This window comes from Tasmannia lanceolata, unplaced genomic scaffold (genome assembly GCF_043159265.1).
Source record: "Tasmannia lanceolata isolate RefF3 unplaced genomic scaffold, GAP_Taslan_0.1 ptg000015l, whole genome shotgun sequence".
Lineage (NCBI taxonomy): Eukaryota > Viridiplantae > Streptophyta > Magnoliopsida > Canellales > Winteraceae > Tasmannia > Tasmannia lanceolata.
In genome coordinates this window covers 43,619,401-43,640,387 of record NW_027518692.1, presented here as the reverse complement: position 1 = coordinate 43,640,387, position 20,987 = coordinate 43,619,401, and the positions used below count along the sequence as shown (strand labels likewise).

The 20,987-nt window shown below is 39.4% G+C and overlaps 1 protein-coding gene across 1 annotated transcript; it reads left to right on the top strand.

The window, feature by feature from the left end:
• Positions 1-4,056: 4,056 nt before the first annotated feature.
• Positions 4,057-17,725, top strand: LOC143847445 (uncharacterized protein At1g76660-like). Its single transcript, XM_077356261.1, has 3 exons — positions 4,057-4,446; positions 15,060-16,215; positions 17,238-17,725. The coding sequence occupies exons 1-3, from the start codon at positions 4,339-4,341 to the stop codon at positions 17,453-17,455; spliced, it is 1,482 nt and encodes a 493-aa protein (XP_077212376.1). The 5' UTR covers positions 4,057-4,338; the 3' UTR covers positions 17,456-17,725.
• The last annotated feature ends 3,262 nt before the right edge of the window (positions 17,726-20,987 follow it).

Sequence of the window (20,987 nt, the reverse complement as noted above, 5' to 3'; positions counted from 1 at the left end):
ATGGACAACTTCTTTTTGATAGATAGTGGGCTGCGGAGTTTGCTTCTCTCCAAATATGCAAGATCCTCCAATCAATACTATCGAGTTAGCTCCATGCGTTCTTGATGTCCGGGAGATTTTTCCAAGGTGGATGGGATGATTTATCCATAGAAGCAACAGCAAAGGTGGAGTCAGCTTCAATCCACAGTTTTGTGATCCCCAAAGCCATAGCAACAATGACCCCAGTACATATAGTGTGAATTTCCAGAGAATAAATTTTGCCTTTTGGAATTGACAGGGAGAAACAATAGATCGCATCCCCGTTTGAGTCCCTAATGATTCATCCTATGCCACCTCCTTCATCGGACAGAGACGCATCAGAATTGAGCTTAAATTCTCCTGGGATTGGCGGAATCCATCTGCAGAATTTGTCAGTTTTACAATTCAGGAGAAATTTGTACCCGAAATTGTTAGCCATTAGAATATTTCTATCAGCATGATCATCAGAGATATTAAGATTTCTCAACTTTATCTTGATATCATCCAGAATTTGACTGAGGACCTATCTTTTGTGTGAAGCCTTTCCTTCAAAAATTTTGAGATTCCGCTCTTTCCATATTCTGTAAATAGAGGTAGCAAATGCTACCTTAATGGCAAGAGTACTCTGTCTCTTCCCCTTCCAATTGTTCCTTATCCATTCTTCTTCGGCAGAGAGAGAACGTTTGAGGGATCTTCGAGTTCCACAACGCCAAAGAATAGATTTCCAAATCCAAGCAGAATCCGCATCGGAAAAATAAATGATTTATATTTTCCTTACCAGATTTACATTGTGGGAATTTGTCATCAATTGAAGAGTTGATGAATATTGGGTGATCTCTGGTGACGAGTTTGCTGTGAAGAGCTTTTCGTACCGTGATCGCATGTCTTGGAAACATGCTCAGGAAACCAGACAGACAGTGGAGGATCAAGGTTTAACAAGATACTTAGCTCTAAGAAAATTCCAGACACTTTTGGTTTGGTTATGAGTGTACTATGACTTTCTTAAATACTAGTGGGGACCAACCGTGTGATGCATGGTTTTAAAGATATTTAAGATCGGAAAAGAAAATTAAAATTTAATTAAATAGCAAAACAGATGGGTGGAGAAATTCTGAGTTTTACATTCGGGTAAGGTAATGTAAGAGAACGATAAAGAACAAAACATATTTTTATCATCTAAATAGGGTAAATATAATAATATATCAAGATCAGGAAGAAGAAGAAATCGGATTGTTGCTAGAGTACATTGTTAGGCTAGTGTACACTTTCGTCTTGGAAGCATTGTTGCTAGTGTACAATGTTATGCTAAAATAGACGCAAAGATATCAGACATTTGGTTCATCAAAACAATGGCAAGGCAAGAGTACGACTCGTTTTTTAGGTGTCTTACCTTCGCATGAGACCATGTTACATGCTCTCACTAACTTAACTCTTACCTTCCCAAGTTGTTTCCCAAAATGCGTTGCTACAGTGAACTGTAATTAAAAATTAAAAGAGAAAAACTCATAGAAGAGATATACATATAGATCAATTTTCAGTGAAGTGGAAGAATCAAACATGCTAGAAGCTCAATTCAAATTACTTTCAAGCTTTGTACCTAAAAGTTGGGAATTGTGTGAGCCCACATGCAACTGCTCAAAAGTACAACCATTGGAAGAAAGACAACACAAAACTGATTAGTGCAAAGAACTCCACAAACCCATAGACATGCTACCTGCAAATGAGCCAGTAAGATCAAACCCAACTGAATGCCGCATAGAAATATTTAAGAAATTCCATTAAGTAACAAATACCCTAGAGTGCAACTTGTCATGTTGGTCTGCTTACACTTCCATCCGCACAATTTTAAGATTCTTACAGCCATTAGAAATGGTAAATTGAAAGTAAGAAAAGAAAAGAAATTAGAAACTATCCTTGAGCCATGAAACTACAAAAACTAAAGAGTTGTCTTAGGCCAAAAGATTGCGGGTATTGAGAATGATCCAAGTTGCAGTAATAGGAAGGAAGTTAAGAAGATCCAGTGAATTTAGCCATCAAGGAATCCCACTCCTCGAAGCTTTTGACGCAGTTGATATTCTCCTTTTGCTAATTATAGCAAAACAGCCCATGAGAAAAAGCCATAAAGGGAAACCAAATATGAAATATGGGTTTAGAGAAATACTTCTTGATGGGTTTTGAGAAATATCTCTCGGAGAAAACCCAAAGAAGCTTCTTTCGGAGATTATGCCACGGAAATCCATTAGAGAAATCTCCACATGAAACAACCAAATCAACATAGATATTTTCCCTTCTCATTCAAAAAACTGAAATCCTTTTGACGAGAAGTACTGCAGTTATTGATACACTAATGCTGGGTGTCCCAAGTAATGACATGGGGCGGATATATCACTTTCCTCCGATAAACTGATCATGGATCTGGATCATCTGGCCTTCTAACGGCTGGGATGTACATGCATTAGTCTCCTATAATAACATCGTCTTGCAACTATCAAGCTGATACGTCCTACAAAGGAGATTGATTTCTGTATTACGATTCCTAAATAGGGCTGGCAATTTCACCCGTGAAAACGAGGATTCGGTCCGCCTCGTCCTGCATGGGGCAGGGATTGCCCAATTTGAGCGGGGACGGGGATAGATTTGGCCATGCCCCGGCCCGTTCAATATCCAATCATTAATTTATTTTATTATTATTTTCAAGTGTTTTACTATTTTTTGTGAGAACTATGAATATATTTCTTATAGGCTAGTGAAATTAGCACTACCATATTTTGATAAGTGCACAAATATAGCTTGTCTTTTCTTCGTATATTAGTAGGGGAGTGATAAATCGACTCCCCATGTGTCTTTCTCTCTCCTCTGGGTTAGAGAGAGAAAGAGGAGAGAGATAGACACATGGGGAGTCGATTTATCATTTTGGAGGGTCGATTTATCACTGCCCTAGTATTAACATTTGACAATTGTTCAAAAATTAAAAGACAAGATGAGTTAGTCAGAAATATCAAAACATGGGAGTGCCAACATCAATTTCAGGGCAGGGATGGAGCTGGGATTTTGTTCCCGTAGGGTGCGGGGAAGGGATGGGGATGGTGATTCCCCGCCATCCCCGCAGCGGGGAGTGGGAAGGGGGCGGGGACGAGGAAATTCCCTGCGGAGGAGAAGGAGACGGGAGATGCAACATCCGGCCGCGACCCGCCCCATCGCTAGCCCTATTCTTAATAATGTCTTTGCATTCTATTCATGAAGTGGCAACAAGGTGTTTCGTCTCATATATCAAAACCTAGTCGTGCATATATCATTAGCCTATAAATTATAAATCTTGAGAAGGACTTTTATGCTCAATGTGCATTATTTTATCACACAAACATGCTTGCATGAACTCTACACATCTATATTTGTATTTATTTTCGAATAATAGGGATATTACTTAGTAGTTCCGCATCCATTGTTTATTATTGAGCTATTTAATTAGTAGTACGAAGTTACATCATCACATGTGCCGTGAGCTTATACTGAATTAACAAGCATCATGTCGTATGAATCGTGCGTGGACACATACTTCCTCTCATTTATTCCATACCCTCTCTCTCTCTCTACATTTGACTATGTTGGTTAATAAAGTAAGGTTGCCAATATCAAAACTTTCAATTGGCTAATTTACGTTGAGAGGTGAGCGTGTGAGAGCTTCAAGCGAGAAAGAGAGATGAAAACGGGAATCCGTTTTGGTAAAAAAAAACGGGGATCAATCATTTCAGCCACGTCCACTAAAAAACAAAGGTAGAGCACAAATCCCCGTAAAAGCAATAAATACTCTTTGATAATGTCAAATCAACGGTCATATCATGTCAGTTTTTATTTCCAAAACGGAGTTCCGTTTCCAAAGTGTTATCCAAACTGAAATCAAGTGTGGCATTGAAGTAGTTGTAGCCAAGTTTAAGGTGTATTTGAAACGAAAGCCAGACCCATTGAAAGAGATGCTCTGGGAAAGAGAAAGTAGTAAAAAAGTAGGGGTATTTTGGGAAAGGCATAATTTCACTTCATCACCACCGTCCGAATCCAACGCGTTCCTCATTTTCCATTTTCCAGTTCTAGATAGCTCAGAGCTCCTCACTCTAATGGCGTCTCAAAACCCTCCACAACCGACCTTTTAAATTTCTATATCAATAAGCTCTCGTCCTTCATCTCTACATTCCTTTTGCTCTGCAGTTTCTTAATTCCAGATCTATTTCTTTCACACACTTGAAAGGCGATCTCCTGTTTCTTTTAGATTTATTTTCTTTTTCTGAGATTTAGGGTTATGAAATGTGAAGAAAGCTTAAAATCATGGCGAGCAATAGCGGAGGAAACAGCAATAGAAGCGCGGAGGAGTCTCTTAATGCTGCGGTGACCGCTATTGGATCTGTGGAGGCGAGATTTCCACCGCAGGAACAGGTATTTGGTCTTTAATTTCTGTAGAATGGGAATTTCTGTTTTCTTTGAGGAACATTCCATTGTTGATTAGGGTAATTTGTTTAGAATTTGCGTATTTGCATATGGAAGATCGTCGTATGTATTCCCCAGATTTGATGCTTGCTACATTAAATGTAGGATGTTTATATGAATTTTTTTGTAAGTTTGTTCTATTTCAATGATTTACAGTGTCAATTTCTTGGTCCGAGGTTAGAATTTAGCTGAAATAATTTAGTTTTAATTGAAGGGAAAATGGCTGCAAAAGGTTCTCATTTACCACCATTTAAAAAAAAAAGGGTTCTCATTTATGATATGGATGGGATTTAGTAGTGGTTAAAGATTGACGCAAACTCTTCCATAATTTGTGCCATGAGATTGTGGGTTCAATCCTGGCTTACATACAAAAAATGCATATGCTGGTTCTATTGCTTGTATATGTATTAAACCTGTATATTTGAGAAATCTGCATAGGGGAAGATATCCAATATTTCTTGTTCTGTATGACTACCTCAATCCACCCATTTAATTCCTTCTATTTGGATTTTTTTCGTTTTATGTTTTTCAAAGGAAAGCTGGGATCAAAAGGATGCTGCACAGAGTACCATCCAATTATGTTACATCCTTGATTTTCTTTAGGCATGAATGCAAAGATCTTGATCATTTTTTTTGTCTATGAAGGCTTAAAGTTATGGTCTCATGCTACTAGAAGAGTCTTAGGTCTATCTGCGCAAATAATTGACCTAAATTGCTTATTCCACTCTAAAATCCTGTGATAACCCCATTTTAGGGGGTCTTAAACTGACTTCTTTTTCCACCATGAAGCTCTCCCACTTTGTGTTTCTTTCAGTGATTAAATCTCTTCAGCATACCATGTAGTGGATTTTCTTTTTAATGATCAGCCTTTACTTTTGTCATTTAAGTTGAATAGTATCTGTACTTTGTTTATGATGCGCTTGCGGAAGACCCAACAAGGAATTATGTAAGTTTAAGGATCAGTATGAATTTGTGAGAGTTTACTTTCTGTCCGTAGGAAATAAATGTATTTTGTTGATTCTGGAGGGGTTATTTGTCTTTTTCAGCCATTAAGGGTTTAATATAGAAAAGAGGAACAGTCCGTCTTGGGGTTGTACTCTCTCTCTCTCTCTCTCTCTCTCTCTCTCTCTCTCTCTCTCTCTCTCTCTCTCTCTCTGCATGTTTGATCATCTAAAGGGATTCGACTTAATATCAGAGTAAGACTTCGAGCTTTTTCTGCAAAATATTAATATTTCTGGATTATTGCCCCCTTGGTGACTGCACCAGACTATATGGCTGACATCAGCAGTTGTACGGCCATGACACAGGTTTGAAAACCTGTTTGAATCATATCCTCAATTCTTAACGATTATGGTGAGTTTACTGGAATTTTTTGGGGCATTTATGCTGGTTTTTTTAATCATTCTAGGAAAAAATCCCTTTTGGAGTTGATGCATGGAAACTCCCAACCTGAGACTTATCAGGTGATAAGATCTGACCCTTTTGGATTGTTTTTTAACAAATTTGTGGTGTCCTCTTTTCAACCCGAGCACAAAAGAGGGAGTTTTTCCAATTTCTGTGCCTTCCTTTTGCGATCAATCTCTTTTTTTGGGTTATTATTTGAGATATGGTTTCTTAATCAGATTTCTACCATATAGAGGTTGAGAAACTCTCTCTAAGGTTGTTTTAATTTTTTTAATGGTTTCCTCTTATGGATCTGAATTGAGTTCCACAGCTTCCAGGACTCTGGGCACTGGATATCCTACCCTTGTAGGTTCCTACAGAGACAGCCCTAACATGGAAATCATATTAGTAAAACTTGGTGGAACCAACTACATAGAATAAGCTCGGTCTGCACAGATGTATATTGGTGGACGAGGCAAGTTGTGCTATGTTACTGGTAGGGTGCGGGAACCCTCATCGACAGATCCGATATATAAGAAGTGGGAACAAGAAAACTTTATGGTGATGTCATGATTTCTTTCTTCTATGCATCCTTACATGAGCCGTACTTTTTTGTTCTTGAGAATGATTGAGGAGATCTAGGATTGAGATGAGATGATATATGCTCTGAAGAAGAACGTAGCTAGAGTTTAGCATCTTCAATAGGATATTGGGAATCTCCGATAAGGAGAGAAGGCCCTTATATCTTACTTTGTAACTCTTCGAGAAATGTGGGAGAGTCTCCTTCTACCACCAAGATCAATGTTCCCAGGAAAACTTTATGGTGATGTCATGATTTCTTTCTTCTATGCAACCTTACATGAGCCGTACTTTTTTGTTCTTGAGAATGATTGCAGAGATCTAGGATTGAGATGAGATGACATATGCTCTGAATAAGAACGTAGCTAGAGTTTAGCATCTTCAACAGGATATTGGGAATCTCCGATAAGGAGAGAAGACCCTTATATCTTACTTTGTAACTCTTCGAGAAATGTGGGAGAGTCTCCTTCTACCACTACTTTATCAAGATCAATGTTCTCTAGCAATTTAATGCCATGGTGGGCCGCTCGCACTTCCGTCTCACTCGCATCCACCTAGCCTATGGGACCCGAGAAGGCTCACACAACCAAGCGCTGATCATCCCTTAGAACGCCTTCAATACCAGAAGGACCCGGATTTCCCAAACTGGAACCATCAAAGTTTAGCTTAAAACATTTGGCCGGCGGAGGTTCCCATTCTTGAACTATTTTTTTATTCATAATGGCAATAAGATCCATTTCAGTTCAGTCAAGAGTTCAAACATTAGATCCAGTTCAGATTTCCTGTCTTGATCTGAAATAAACAAACTAGGTCAGCCACTTTCTGGTGTTTAACTTTAAACCTTCCAACAGCAAATTATACACACACATATCGATTCTGCTTGTCAATTCAGAGTTGTGAAAAACTTTCGGTTATAAATGTAAATCCAGAAATCTTCATCTGCTCTTATACTAGAGCATAGTTTCAAATAGCATCATTCCTGGTAAACCGAAAGTCAATTCAGTTCTGGCCTCAACAAAACAGTGAGCCACAACAGTTCAGTGCTGTTCATAATGAATTCATTTGCTGCCATTCGTGTCCAGCTCGCTTCTGAACTGAGCATTGCTATGCTCCTTCTCATTTTCTTATCCATGTTGGTGAGAGTTTAAATCCATGCTCCTTCTTACACCTTTCAAAACCCTAGGTATGCCTTTTATTCCTTTAAATCCATGCTCTTTTCACCCATTCAAAATCATTGATCTGATGCCACACCCTATATCCACACCCTTTCTTACTAGATCTATCACACCAACCCTTTGATCTACTCCATATCTATTCTACCCCTCTTTCTCTTAGATCTACCTCCAAATAATTCTCTCTCTCTCTCTCTCTCTCTCTCTCTCTCTCTCTCTCTCTCTCTCTCTCATGCGATCTACCTTTGATCTCCGCCAACAAAACCCAACTCTTTCTCTTCTTCATTTCAAAACCCTACAAACCCCCCATTCCCGATTGGCAATCCCTCATTCATTCTTGTGGGCCCCAATGCCATCTGTGGATTTTAAGCTATCCACGTAAGTATATTTTGTCATTAATAAATTAATTGATTGACTCGTGAACTGGTTGACTGTGTTGTGGACTGCTATACACATTCCTACGAGTGCTATGGCGTGTTGGAAATATCATGGACTGTTGTGTTGGAAATAATTATTGGACTATTGGTGGACAGTTAGTAGACAGCTGAGTGTGCTGATTGTGCCCACTATTAGTGTTATACATTCATAGACTTTTGATGTGCCATTAGTGGACTGTTTGTGCTGACTGCTGTACTAATGCAGTTTCTTTGGGGGCCGGATGCCTTCTTTCTCTTCTCGTTTGAGGACTGATCTGTGATAGGTCATTATTACCGTTTTTCTTTTTTGATGACATAGGGTATCCCCACCCCAATTTTTAGGGTGGGACTATTCCCTACGGATGCGTGCAATCACCCGTAGACCACGCGCGTCGGGTAAGCCCAGGGGGATTCGAACTCGCGTCAATGGTGAGGATACCCATGACTTTAAGCCAAAGAGTGTTAGGTGCCTAGAGGGGTCCCACTTAGGGTGGAATAAATTAATTAGATATTTTAGTGAATAATATCATATCTTACCAGATCTAGTTATGTTAGATTATGATACCTACTTAGATTAGGATAATCTTTATTTGGCAATTTCAATTCTTATCATAAGATCTTTCTAGATCTTTCTATGATTATCATTTTCTATTTTTATCTGTAATTGCTTTATATAAGCACATGCTACTGTAATGGAAAGGGGAATGAAGAAATCTTATTAGAAATTGTGTCTTTTTGCACAAAGGAGGATTGATCTTTCCCTCGAAGTGGTGGATCAAGAGGCTGATCTTCCCTCTAAGAAGATCAATCACGTTACGAACCGATTCGGGTTTGTAACAATTGGTATCAGAGCGGTCGATCTTGCGCCATGGCCACGTCTTCGGAGTGTTGCGAATCCATGCATGGAGATCTTCAGAAGATCAAAGCACTTGTTTGGGAAATGATGGAATGGCAACGACAATTTGTGGAAGGCTTGAACAAGACCGACGTGGTGATCGAGAAGTCTTGCACGATGAAAAAGAAAAGGCGAAAAAGGAAAAGAAGAGAAAAGAACGGAGAAAGAAAGGAGATAGAAGAAAAACTGAAGAAACCAAATGAAAGTCGTCGTTGATTTTTCAGCGTCGTCGAGTTCGTCATCGAAAAATCCGTCAATCATCTCGGCCTGTCCAACACCAACGTAAAGATCCTCGCACACAACCATCCGTGCATCACCATCTAAACCATTCCAAAACAACGCAACGAAAGAGCTTTGAGAAACACCACGATGAGACCGGTTTGAAAATGGAGTTGTCTCAACTATTGATGATGACATACTGCACGACGAAGAAAAGAAGAAAAAGAGGGAGTCAGAAGTAAGCTTTAGTGAAATGCTCAAGATCTGATTTTTTACCGGTTGGGCCGTGATCTCCAACCTTGAGGACAAGGTTGATTTCAAGGTGGGTGGAATGTTAGGTGCCTAGAGGGGGTCCCACTTAGGGTGAAATAAATTACTTAGATATTTTAGTGAATAATATCAGATCTTACCAGATCTAGTTATGTTAGATTAGGATACCTACTTAGATTAGGATAATCTTTATTTGGCTATTTCAATTCTTTGACAACAGGCCCGATGATATCTGTTTTAAAATGGAGCTGCCTAAACTCATGATAACGACATGCGCAATGATGACTAATTACAAGACGAAGAGAAGAAGAAAGGGACATAAGATTTCATTTTTCACCATCCAATTCTTAATCTCCAACCTTGAGGACAAGGTTGATTTCAAGAGGAGTGATTTAGAATGGAATTATACGTGCCTAGATGGGCTCATTTAGAATGGAATAAATTACTTTCTTATTTTAGAGAATAAGATTAGATCTCTAGATCTGATATATTTAGTAGTTAGAATATATTAGGATGCTAATTTAGATTAGGATAATCTTTATTTGGCTATTTCTATTCTTATCATAAGATATTTCTATGTTTATCATTTTCTATTTTTATCTGTAAGTGCTCTATATAAGCACATGCCACTGTTAATGAAAGGAATGAAGAAATATCTTAGAAATTGTGTCATTTGCACAAAGGAGGACTGATCCTTCCCTCGAAGTGGATCAAGAGGCCGATCTTCCCTCTAAGGAGATCAAATCTGTTGCGAACCGATTCGGGTTCGTAACAAAGAGCCACACCCGTCCGGGTTAGGTCATTTTTACCTTGTGCGGACCATTGTTCTGTTTTAATTCTGTAGCTGGAATTGTTCTGTCCTGTTTGCATCTGCCGATATTCTTGTTTTTCGTGTTACTTGCATAGTGAGTTATTTTTGTGTCTTATTCCATGGAACTGCCCACCATGAAACTCACTATTGAAAAGCTAAATGGGCCAGCCAAATTACCTTCTGTGGGACCAATCAATGAAAGCTTCCCTAGGTGCATCATCTGGTATTTCTAACTGATGATAGACCACCAAAGATTGAGCCTAAGTAGGATGAGCAGCTCCGTGAGAACTACCAAACATGACAGGGCTTTGGAATACCATGGAACCACATGTCTGTGCAAATGTCATTTTTGTAGATACAACTAAACCCTTTTGGGAATTAATTTGTGAGACATACGAAGCAGAGGAAAATATCTCCTGTGTGTACGAACTCTTTGTAAATATCTACTTGTCTCAACCAGGGAACAAAAGCCTCAGTGAATATTACAGTGGTCTGAGTAAAATGTGGGAAAAATTGAATGGCCTATAAACCATTTACTGCTGGTCTCAAAATCTTGAAGCAACGATGGAAAGATGGTGGTCAAGTTCCTCTCGAGTATTCGCCCCAAAGCGACAAATCACTTGTCGAATAAAATGTTGCAACAAATTTGCAAGCTGTCTGGAATAATGATTCTTGTACCCCCCCTGATCTGTCACAATATTATTTCGCTGTCATTTTTGTTGATGATTCTCATACCCCATTACTGGTCAAGGGGTCGTTTGCCGCATTGAACCCTTAAACTACATTTTTTTCACATGCCTGCTAATTTACTCTGTCAAGTCGCTTGATTGTCTTGTATACCTGTTATCCTTCCTGTTGTCCATCAGGATCTTTGGACAAAGAAGAAGATTGGTGAATAAGTTGACTTTGCTTGTGTCTAATGAAAGTCACTTCTACTATTTAAATTTTTTTGTTACTTTAAGTCGTGCATTTATATACCCTCTGTGGTCCTCCCCTTTAAAGTCCTCTTTTGAATAGAATTCCAGTTATATTTGAAATAGACGTTTAAAGAAACTAAAACTCTTACTAGAACAGCTAAAGTCCTATTCGGGATCGAACTTCAATCCTATTTGGACTAAACTTTCAAAGAGACACCCCTAATATAACTCCTAAAGTCTTACCATTCAAAAACAAAACCTCCTGAAGTCTTATTTGGAATATGACTTCTAAAAGAAATAAATCCTATTTACAAATAGCATCGATTGGGAATAAAACACCTCACCATGCGTCCTTATAGTTTGTTACACACTGTATTGGGCCCCATCTGCATCCAATAGTCCAATAGTGATGTTGGCCCTACGGACATCCAACTTGAAGTCACAAGCAATCGCTTTTCTTGGGCCTCACGCACATCCAACTTGAAGTCACACGCAGTCCCCTTTCATGGCGACTTGGAGGAACAAATTTACATGGAACAACCAGAGGGATTTGTAGAAAAAAGCAAGGAAGATCATGTATGTCTATTGAACCAGTCTCTCTACAGGTTGAAGCATTCACCTATCTGCGTTTCGATTCATTCATGGTGAGGACTGGGTACACTCGCAGTAGTTTTGATTGTTGTGTTTATTATCGTGCGATTGATGATAATTCATACATATATCTACTACTATATGTTGATGACATGCTAGTTGTTGCAAACACCAAACAAGAAGTCGATAGGCTAAAACCTATGTTAAGCCAGGAATTCGACATGAAGGATCTAAGCGCTACTAAGAAGATCCTTGGGAAGGAAATTAGATGGGTTAGGAAAAAGATTACTTTGGCTTTCGCAGGCCAAGTACATTGAACAGGTGCTACAAATGTTCAATATGGAGAATGTAAAACTAGTTAGCACTCCTTTGGCGGGCCACTTCAAACTGGGTAAGCACTTATGGCCATTTAATGATGACAAACGGGCATGAATGTCTAACGCTCCTTATGGGAGTGCCATTGGTTGTCTCATGTATGTGATGATCTATATGAGAACAGATATGGCTCATGCTGTGAGCGTAGTAAATAGATACATGAAGAACCAAGTAACAGAGCATTGGAATGCAGTGAAGTACATTTTAAGATACTTAAGGGGCACTACAAATTTCGGGTCGGTGCATGGCATGGGCAAAATTGAAGATGGGTTGACACGCTATGTAGATTTATATTGTGCATGAGACTTGGATGAGAGTAAATCCACTACAGTTTATTGTTCACACTAGCAGGCAGGCCTATTTCTTGGAAGGTCTCTCTTCAGTCGACGATCGCCTTTGTCTACGACAGGGGCAGAATATATGGCAGCATGTGAGGCTACTAAGGAGGCTATGGTTGGATTGGTTAGTGATATGGGATGAAGCAGGAAGAAGTTTTGTTGTACTGTGACAGTCAAAGTGCCATACGTTTGGCAGAGAATCAAGTATGTAATGCCATGATGAAACATAAAGATGTGAGGCATCACTAGATAAGAGAATGAGTAGCAGATGGAAGCATCAACCTGCAGAAAATACATACAAATGACAATGCAACAGATATGTTGACAAAGTCTATTACAACAACCAAGTTCAAGCATTGCTTGGACTTGGCCGATATCAGCAGTTGTTGATTGGCGAGGCACTCCATGGAGTGGGGTGGGCACCTCATGCGCACAAGATGTAGGGCTGTGTTTAAGAGAGTACACAGCGTAGTTGATCTTTAGGTGCTTGCAGAATCCAAGGTGCTTGCAGAATCCAAGCCAAGGTGGAGATTGTTGTGCGGATGTCTTGTATTCTGGCAGTATATAGGACCCTAACGGACTAATGTGCACGACACACACAAACGAATTTGTGACTTCATTTGTGTTTTCTTGGCAAAGAAGAAGAGTTTGTAACCGTAAGACTGAAATAGTAAAAACTCTTCTCCCGTGGACGTTGGCAACTGCCAAACCAGGAAAATCTCATGTTTTCTTGTGTGATTGTGTTTCTTTGCATCGTTTTTTTATGTTTGCTGCAAATCGTGTTTGGTCCTTATTCGAGAAGGTATTTCTCGATTTTCAGAAAAAGTATTTTTTTAATGGTATTCTACAGAAAAAGTATTATCCTTTTACATTGTGAAACTAGGGCCATTGTCGAACTAGATGGGATATCTCTGCGTCCTCTTCCTCGTGTCGGGAATGCCTAGGCAGGCTTGTTTGTCCCAACAGGGGATTAAGAACCTCTTTGTCTTTTGCCTCTAAAACCATCACCTGCGGTGTCTCTACCACAGCTTGATTCGCGTAAGAAGTCCTTTGGGCCAGCTGGTTGAGCATAGTCTCAACTCGTTCCACCATCTTCACTACCTCAGATAGTGCCCAAACCGGGTGAAGAATGGCATGATCATAGATTTACTAACGAGACCTCCGATGTAACGTGCTACTCGTTGTATCTCGATCTCCGAAATACCATTCCAAGACGATAGTCGGCAGAAATCCTCTATGTAATCCCGCACTGGTCTCCTACCTTGGCGACAATTTCGGTACCCCTGGAGGAGTATCTGATCATAGTCAATGGGTAGAAATCTCTCATGAAGGATTTGATGTATCCGTGTCTATATCCGGATTTGTCGCTTCCCCATCCTTGTATGAGAGAGTTGGAGTTGTTACCACCATGTCGAAGCACCTCCTTTAAGCTTGATAGCCACAAGTTTCGTTTTCTTCTCCTCGGGTACTTACATGTGGTCGAAAAATCTATTGACCATTGTAAGCCAATCGGGGAAAACTTCTCTGCGAAATTGGCCATTGAACTCGGACAAATCCACCTTAATATGGTAGTCACGAGCATGAACCGTCGCTTGCGGAATGCGACCATAGGCATGCATCGGGTGGATGATGCCATCAAATTCCTCCTCGCCAGAGTATCCTTCTCTGAAAGATGAGGAACTCTAGGGTGTAGGTGTGGAACTCGGCGTAAACCTTGAGTGTACCGTCGCTTAACATCGTCGTCGATATAGGGTTCCTTGCACTAATTAGGATTCAATCGTGCCAATTGCGCTGCTATTTGATTAACAGTAGCCTGGAGAGCATTGAACATCTCTATCTTCATGGTTTCTTGATTTTCTCGTTCCCCGTGATAATCCATGGAACGTAGCAGGGCTCTGATACCACCTAACATAGTCTGAAGTGCGAAGAACAAGTAGAGGCAACCACCAATCAAATAGACCTTCGAACCCACGGAGGGTTGTTCTTCAAATCCACAAAGAATGAGATTTTCTTCTAAGAAGAAAGCCAAAACACTTTGTTTTAGGAAAATAATCATCAATCGTACCACAAACCTTGCACATAGGTATTTACATATAGGCTATAGCTGCCCCATTCTAAACAAAACTCCCATCTCCCGTGCATATTAGACATCTAGACTCAACCCCCCATATTAGACATCTAGACTCAACCCCCCCCCCCCCCTCAAACACACACACAAACGCACTCACCACGCCACCACCACAAAACTCCTAACAAATACCAAATAACCAAAACAAATTTGAACTCTTTTTTATAAATACATAAACATGATGTGAAGAGACGTGTTGTTTCTTAATCTTTCTTGGATTCTCAACATGCAATAGAGACATGCTACTTGCTATTTCTGTTGGATTTATTTAGCATGGAGTCCTTATTCTTAAATAATGAAGAACCATGGGCTGCGTCCATTTCCTGAATTTCAAATTTGATTGGTTGTGAAGGTAGCTGTAGTACATTAATGTAAAATTCTGCTGGGTTTTATGTATTTTCAATATGATTGGCATGTAGGTACTTGTATAAAATTTAACAAAACAGTGCATGCTTATCTATTTTGCAGCGGAGGAGGTGGGCAGGTTGCTGGGGTGGGTTTTCATGCTTTGGATCACAGAATAGAGGGACACGTATTGTTCCAGCATCTCGTATAGTAGATGGAAACACTTCTGCAAATCGTGCCAACGGGCCTCAGCCTGTTGGGCTATCTAACCAAACTACAACACTGACACATTCTCTTCTTGCTCCACCATCCTCACCAGCTTCCTTTACAAATTCTGCACTCCCCTCAACCGCTCAATCACCTAATTGTTTTTTGTCATTGTCTGCCAATTCTCCTGGGGGGCCATCAAACATCTTTTCTACAGGGCCATATGCCCACGAAACTCAACTGGTATCTCCACCTGTTTTTTCAACCTTTACAACGGAGCCATCCACTGCTCCTCTCACTCCACCACCAGAGTTGGCTCACCTTACCACTCCCTCATCTCCTGACGTGCCTTTTGCTCAGTTTCTTTCATCTTCCATGGATCTTAAAAATGCTGGCAAAGAGAACGGTCTACCCTTCATCTCACCAGGTTATGCCGCCACCTGTGATCTTCAAGCAACATATCCTCTTTATCCTGAAAGCCCGGCAAGTAGTCGGATTTCACCTATATCAGGAACTTTCAGCGATGGCTTATCTTCATCTTTTCCTGAACGTGAATTCCCTGCAAAATGGGCTAAAAATGGTTCCTCTAAGTTATTTGGGCTCGATAGTTTCTTTTGCCCTGCAACCTCTCCGCAATTTTATCTAGACCAGGCTCAGCAGTCTTTTTCATCATATCCCCATAATGGAGGGAGGCTAAGTTTTTCCAGGGAAACAGATTCTTACTCCAGCAGCGGAAATGCACATCAAAATAGGCACAATAAAACATGCAAGACAGACGCAGAAGAAATTGAAGCTTATAGAGCATCCTTTGGATTCAGTGCAGATGAAATTATCAATACTCCTCACTATGTGGAGATCTCTGACATACTTGAGGAATCCTTTACCATAACCCCTTTTGCCTCCAATAAACAATGTATGGATGAATGCCCAATGTCTGAAATGCCAAATGGAGGAGAAAAGACGCAGATGGCACAGCTCAACTTGTTGGATCCCAAAGGCCTGATGTCAGCACCAAACCACATTGTTGACAGACCAGAGAGTAAAGTGCAGAAGTCCTGCAATGGGCATGCAGGTGATTCATCTTACTAACCTGATTTTAGGTACAGCGAAGTGCTTCATAGTATACATAAGAGAAGCAGGTGTCAGAAGGTTATGAACTGTAGCACCTTTTATTTCTGTTTCACACTTGGCAATAGTTTTCATTCATTGTTTGCCTCAGATCATTAATTAGTAAGCAATCTGGAAACTTTATGCCCCATACTGTTCAAATTTCATTGCTAAGGCTGGTGAAGAGCAGTTTTCAAGCATATAAACACCTCCAGATCTCTGTCACAAATATCTCTGATATTTTCAAAATATAGCGATTTTATCACGACATTTTGATAAAACTACAAAATCCCGAGAACTTTAAAAATATAGCGATATTTTATTTGCCACAATAATATCGTGATAATATCACGATATTTTTAGGGAAATGATTTCAACACAACCATGTTTTGATACAAGACGCTCATGTGTCTTGTCTTTTAGTATTTAAAGAGCTGTAAAAGGGTTTTTACAGTTCCCAAGAAGCACTTACGTGACAATTATATGCTAAAAGACAAGATACATGAGCGCATGTATCAAAACATTGTTGTGCTGAAATCATTTCCCTATTTTTATGGTTTTTTAATGATATTTTATATTTTTTAATTTATATAATTTATATATTTTTAAATAATTTTATTTTTATCGTTTCTTTCCCAACATAAACCCGAAAAAATAAGACAAATTTAATATATCAAATTTTCCCTTGCCGAGAAATTCCCGAGAAAGAAATTTGTGACTTAGCTCCAGATTGCTTGATTTTTTTAGTATCCGAGGCACATAAAGAAGGATAGGCTCTAGGGGGGGAAACATCACATGAGCTTAATCCACTGTTTCTCCAACACCACTTTCTTACCTCAATGACCTGATCGCGAGTTACTTATCCATCACATTGTTCCAGTATGGCAGTGTCTTACTGCTGACTGATAAATTTGATGAAAAATAAATAGTTGTTTTGCAAGTTGCAATTACGACATTGCAATAACCATTCTTCTTCATTTGTCTCAGATCCTGTATCATGTAAGCCATCTAGAGATATGTTCATGTCAAATGATTCCAACGACCATGTACAGACTAGTGAAGATGAACTAATTGCGAAGGTGGGGAATATCAAAGTCGGCAAAAGAAATCGCTCTTCAGGCATAATATCGGTCTCGGATGCTGAAGTTGATTATAGAAGAGGGAGAAGCATAAAAGAAAGAAACGGAGAACTTGTGTGGTGTTAATTGTCACTAAACAGGTATGTCTACATGTACTAATTTGGTCTACTTTATCTTCATAGTCAGATGTTGAGAATTTGTTTGGGGTTTATATCTGAGAGGTGGAATGATATAACTCAATCTGTTTCTTGTGTATTTTTTGCTATGTTCTAATTTCTGGTGGTCTGTTAATATGCCATAAATGCTATTTCTAATTCCAGATAAGTCTCTGTATTTGATCTAAACTTTCTGCTTAAAAATGTTTTTCCCGTGCACAAGTAGAAACGGGATTTTGTATTCTGAATGCTCTTGTTCTTGCCATTTGTTCCAACCAATCGCATGGAAGTGGCAGTAAGCTAATTAGAATCCTGAGTTTGTTGTGAAGTTATATGCATTTGTTTGAAACTTTGATTTTGCACTACTCATGCTTGCACCAAACGTTACATATTGCATTCAGTGTGGAAAAACTGACTGCGAGTGCAATGTGGTTGTCGGTTCCAGTGGCCTCATCAATTATTGCCCCTGCTTACGATAGTATAACTGGCATGCATGTTATGTATCTTACTTTCTCAGGCTTTGTTTGTTTTGGTTCTCAATATCCAAAACAAGCTAGGCCTTATCATTTTGGTTGCTTTTTCAGATTATTTAACATATTTGATATGTTGTGAGGAAGCAGATTTTCTTTGATAGAGATAAACTATCCTGGGTTCCTAAGAGTCCAGAACTAAGTTTGTAAAGATTTTGAAGTGTGGGAACTTGGTATTCATTCATTCATTCATTATTTTGGTGCTTGTTCTGGCAAGACTCGGATTCAACTTGAAGTCTATCAAGAACCACAGCTCTTCATGCAAACCTTTTTTTGCGAAACAACCATTGGCTCAAAACAAAAGCCAAGGTTATTTGTGGGCAATAATATCCTTTTCTAAGCTCCCTGCACATTCTAAATTGGTCTTACAACTTCCTCCCTCATCATCACTTGTAGTCTCCATCTGGTTGTCTCCCCACCAAAGAGAATTGAGGGAATTAGAAACCCAGTGAAGTGGAGGTGAAGTAAAAGTGAAGGTGAATTTGAAGTTTGTTTTTTTTTTTTTTTGGGTTGGGGGGGGGGGGGGGGGGGGGGGGGGGCGAGGGGAGGGGCTGTCAAAAGTGAAAGGGAAGTGAGGTTGAGTACAGTTGGCTGTCATTATAAAATAATCATGGGTGGCTTCCAAAACCAACCAGGCAATAAGTGGGGGTTGCTATTATAAATAAACCTCATAATGCTACTCTTCTTCAAAACCCTCGTCATTGCTCTCTTAGTGCTCTCATGAATCTGATTCCTCCCAACCCTCTTCATTGCTCTCATGCTGCTCTCATCAATCTGATTTCTTCATAATATGGGCGGGGAACTTGCGGATGGGCTGTTCCACGAAATTGCCATGCAAATCCCTCTTTATTAATTATAAAATTAATCTTCGTGCAGATAATATGCATGCATACGAAGACGAAAGGATTGCACAAGAAAGAGTTGATAGTCAAAACTCCCGATCATAGGGGCACTGTTTTCTGACTATCAGCTCTCTTTTCAGACTGGTAGTATGTGTAGGTACTATTTGCTAATAGATTTTAGTTGAAAACCTATTCTTGGCAAAATTGAGCATTTGCTTTGCAGTTGTAGAATTGAATTTGGACTCCAGTCAATTCTACATCCCAGCAAATTCAGTAACAATACAATGTAGAATCCATTTGAGTCCAAATTGTTTTTACCTGGCAAATCAAACCAAACACGCTTAGGCCCACCGTTTGTTTTGAATTTTGAGAATTAATTTTGGGTCCAAAGCTAATTATTGGACTCAAAATTAAACACATTTAAAAGTTCAATAATCATGTTTTTGGACAAAATGAGGACTACTGATATTGCCATCACCATGTTTTGATAAATGCGCTAACTCATTTTGTCTTATTATTTAAACATATGTCTATTGCCATTGCTAAAAGCTCTCAGAAGCCGATTAAAAAATAAAACACAAGCCGAGTTTGTACAAATATTAAAACATGGTAGTGCCAAGGCTATTACAGGTCCCAAGAGGGGAGTGATAAATCAGCTCCCCAATATCTTAAATCGACTCCCCATGTGTCTCTCTCTCCACTTTCTCAAAAAACCTCAGAAGCCGATTAAAAAAGAACAGACAAGCGAAGTTCATACAAATATTAAAACATCGTAGTGCCTAGGTCATTACAGTCCCCCAGAAAGCTCTCAGAAGCCAATTTAAAAAGAAAGGACAAGATGAGTTTGTGTAATTATTAAAAGATGGCAGTATCAGTAACCAAAATCAATTCTCAAAATCCAAAATGAACAGAGCCTTATAACTGTTTGTTTTGGATTTTGAGAACCGATTGTGTCCAAAATTGAATATTCGACTCAGAATTACATTACATGCTGAAATGAAAAAGCTACTAAAGATGGGGAATATGACCTAATACTTGAGAAACGCTCTTTTTTTATATTGGGCACTCACAGAACTCAAGGATCTTTGAAGAAAGGTGGAAGCACAAGAAAAGCACACTCCAAGAAATACTGTCATTCAGAACCTACTAAAGTATTTGAGGCTTGATTATAGAGAAAGTGAAAGAGACCAACAAATCTAAAAAAAACTGTCAACAAAGCAAACCATAAACAAAGGAATGGGTCAAACTGCATCTAGAAGCTTAACACGCATGAATCGCTATAAAGCAAATGATCATCAATTGGGGAATTTTAAGAGATTCAGACGGACACCTAAGGGATATTTTCACCGTCAATAGCAATGTAGAAGAGATTTATGATTCAAAACTCGATGTGATTCACTAAGAGATGCTCCTCACTGTAATCTACAAATGCCCATCCTCCCCACTATACATCTACAGATGCCCATGGATGGAGAAACCAACATACTATACATATACAGATGCCCGTGAATGGAGAAACCTACATTTGCCAAGATTTAAGAGGACAAGTCATGGAGAATAACCCACGAAGAGAGAATCAAATGCAGCAGCAGACTATCTTTTAAAGTTACATTGTCCGTGTCAAGAGGATTATAACATGCTCCCTAGTGCACCTTCCTCTCTTCAGACTCTTCTTAACATTGTATTAATAGATAGCTCAGGGGCGACGCTTAACTTCCATTCTTTCTAATGAACAAAGGATTTTGCGAGCTGCATTGGCAACTTGACTTCTCATTCTCACCCAATCTAACGGACGCCCAAAAAAAGGGGAGAACGCGGTTATTTAATGGTTGCTAAAATTTCAGATTTCAGGTTGAAATTTAAAACCATGTAGGGTACAAATATATGATGTTCGGGAAGATCCAGTCACTTTCATTTTTAACAATTTTTTGTTAACCATACAGCGATGTTTGGCAACCATGAAAGATTTTTTCCATGGGGCACTAGTTAAACAAGTGAGGGATGGGTGGTGAGGAGAGATTTGGGACGGCTTGAATGTGAAGCAGGTGACAAGTGGCTAAAATATTGGGGCGTGTGGGAGGGGGGGATAAATCATATCGAGTGGAAGCTTTCCCTCCTTGCTTTTTAGCCG